This window comes from Camelina sativa, chromosome 13 (genome assembly GCF_000633955.1).
Source record: "Camelina sativa cultivar DH55 chromosome 13, Cs, whole genome shotgun sequence".
Lineage (NCBI taxonomy): Eukaryota > Viridiplantae > Streptophyta > Magnoliopsida > Brassicales > Brassicaceae > Camelina > Camelina sativa.
Window position 1 is genome coordinate 1,215,567 of NC_025697.1, and position 1,975 is coordinate 1,217,541.

General features: G+C 40.3%; 2 protein-coding genes across 2 annotated transcripts in view; one reads left to right on the forward strand and one right to left on the reverse strand.

Moving 5' to 3' along the window:
- The window catches only part of LOC104737816 (subtilisin-like protease SBT4.15), a 4,354-nt gene extending 3,673 nt beyond the window's left edge, over positions 1-681 (forward strand). Inside the window, exon 13 of the mRNA XM_019234437.1 lies at positions 1-681. This exon is cut by the window's left edge and continues 1 nt beyond it. Coding sequence (XP_019089982.1) covers positions 1-573 — 573 coding nt within the window. The 3' untranslated portion in view covers positions 574-681.
- On the reverse strand, positions 743-1,974 carry LOC104737819 (monodehydroascorbate reductase 2-like; the record flags this gene model as incomplete). Its single annotated transcript, XM_010458080.1, has 4 exons — positions 743-1,309; positions 1,394-1,534; positions 1,632-1,757; positions 1,852-1,974. Coding segments are annotated over 4 exons (714 nt in total), but the record flags the coding sequence as incomplete, so codon positions are not given.

Genomic DNA, 1,975 nt, shown 5'->3' on the forward strand with positions numbered 1-1,975 from the left:
ACTCCAATGAGGATCAAAGGAGACGAAGCAGAATTAAGTTACGGGTCGGGTCAAATAAACCCGAGAAGAGCGATTCACCCGGGGTTAGTCTACGAGATCACTGAGGACGCATACCTAAGATTCCTCTGTAAAGAAGGGTATAACAGCACAAGCATCGGACTTTTAATCCGCAATAACAAGAACAACACGACGAAGACGGAATACAGATGCGAGAATTACAAACGAGGGTTAGGATCCGACGGGTTAAATTACCCGTCAATGCACAAGCAAGTGAGTTCCACGGATACGAAAGTATCAGAGGTTTTTTACAGATCAGTGACGAACGTCGGATACGGACCATCGAACTACGTGGCTAAGGTTTGGGCACCGAAAGGTTTGAGAGTTGAGGTTGTGCCTAAGGCTATGAGTTTCGAGAGGCCTGGAGAGAAGAATAATTTTAAGGTTATGATTGATGGAGTTTGGGATGAGACGATGAGAGGGATTGTGTCTGCTTCTGTGGAATGGGATGATTCGAGAGGGCATCTTGTGAGAAGTCCAATTCTGTTGTTTCGATCAGGTAACAATTACAATTAAGAAAGACAAGACCCTTTTTTTTAGATCATTGTTTGTCTTTTACATTGTTAGTGTTAATTCTTTTAAAGTCTAGTGTTGTTGAAACTTGAACTAAATAGGTAATAATTTTTGGGAGAATAATAGTAACAACTGTATATATATGTTTATGGACAAATCAAGAAACATGCACTGACTAGGTAAATAAGTTTGATGACCAATCTGAAGTGTTTTCAACAAGTTTGATGGACCAAACAATGTGAAGAAAGAAAAGATTGGAGAAGTGAATTGAATGACTTACAATTTTATTCCTGAACCAAACAATGTGAAGAAAGCGAGCCAAGCCAATAACAAATAATGTCCCACTCTGTTATCATAATAGCTTAAATGACATGAAGACACTCAAACTCAAAGCCTTCACACTAGCTTAATTGTTTTATATCTTGGTGGCGAAAGAAAGGCCTTCCTTAGCCAACACATCAAGGCTTTCAACTGAAGGTTGTGCTCGTGCAACCTTAGCAATTGCCTGGTTCTCTTCAGGAGTTCCACCTTCTACAAATGCTCCAACCACTTTCCCTTCTTTAATCCAGTAGCTCCCGAATTTTGGCTTAGGCGATTTCGGGTCATTGTCTCCAAACATTACGGTTTCTCCAACGTTGTCACCGTAGAATTGCCATGAGAGATCAAAGGCTCGAGAGTAGAAGTATGGAAGATAGTCATATTCCGGGATCGAGTTCCCTTCTTCTGCAGCCTTTATTGCCTACAAAATCATACAAGTCGATTCAATACAACTCACTCATATTATACTTAAAGACTGGAAGGAGAAGCTTTTTGTTATCACTACCTTAACGGCTTGTTCAGCGGATTTGCGAGCATGGTCAACGTGTTCAACGCGTCTCATATCGTTGTAGAGTTTCATTGGGAAGGTGGCTACATCACCAATGGCGTATACATCTGGGACACTTGTTTTGAAAAACGCATCAGTCTGCAATCAAAGATGAGTTACAATAATTATATACTTCAGATGCTATATATCAATATATCATGATACTGCAGAATAATGGAGAATGTAAATCACAAACCTTCAAACCACCCTTCTCCTCTTCAACTTGACCTTTAAAGAGTGATATAATCGGTCTACCACCGACACCAACGATCACGATATCAGCTTCTAATGTTCTTCCGTCCTTCAGTTTCACCTCAGTGACCTGCATCATTAATACAATAGAGTGATATTGTTAGAAACAGTCAAGAGATAAAACTATTGCTTGTCAAGTTTGAATAGTGATGTTAGTAGCTAACCTCTCCATTTGAGTTGGTACTGAAACCAGATGCAACAGTGCCTTTGACAATGTTGATTCCTTTGTTGGCGTAGTAACCCTCGTAGAAGGAAGCAATGCCAGCGGTGAAAAGCCGAGGCACTTTT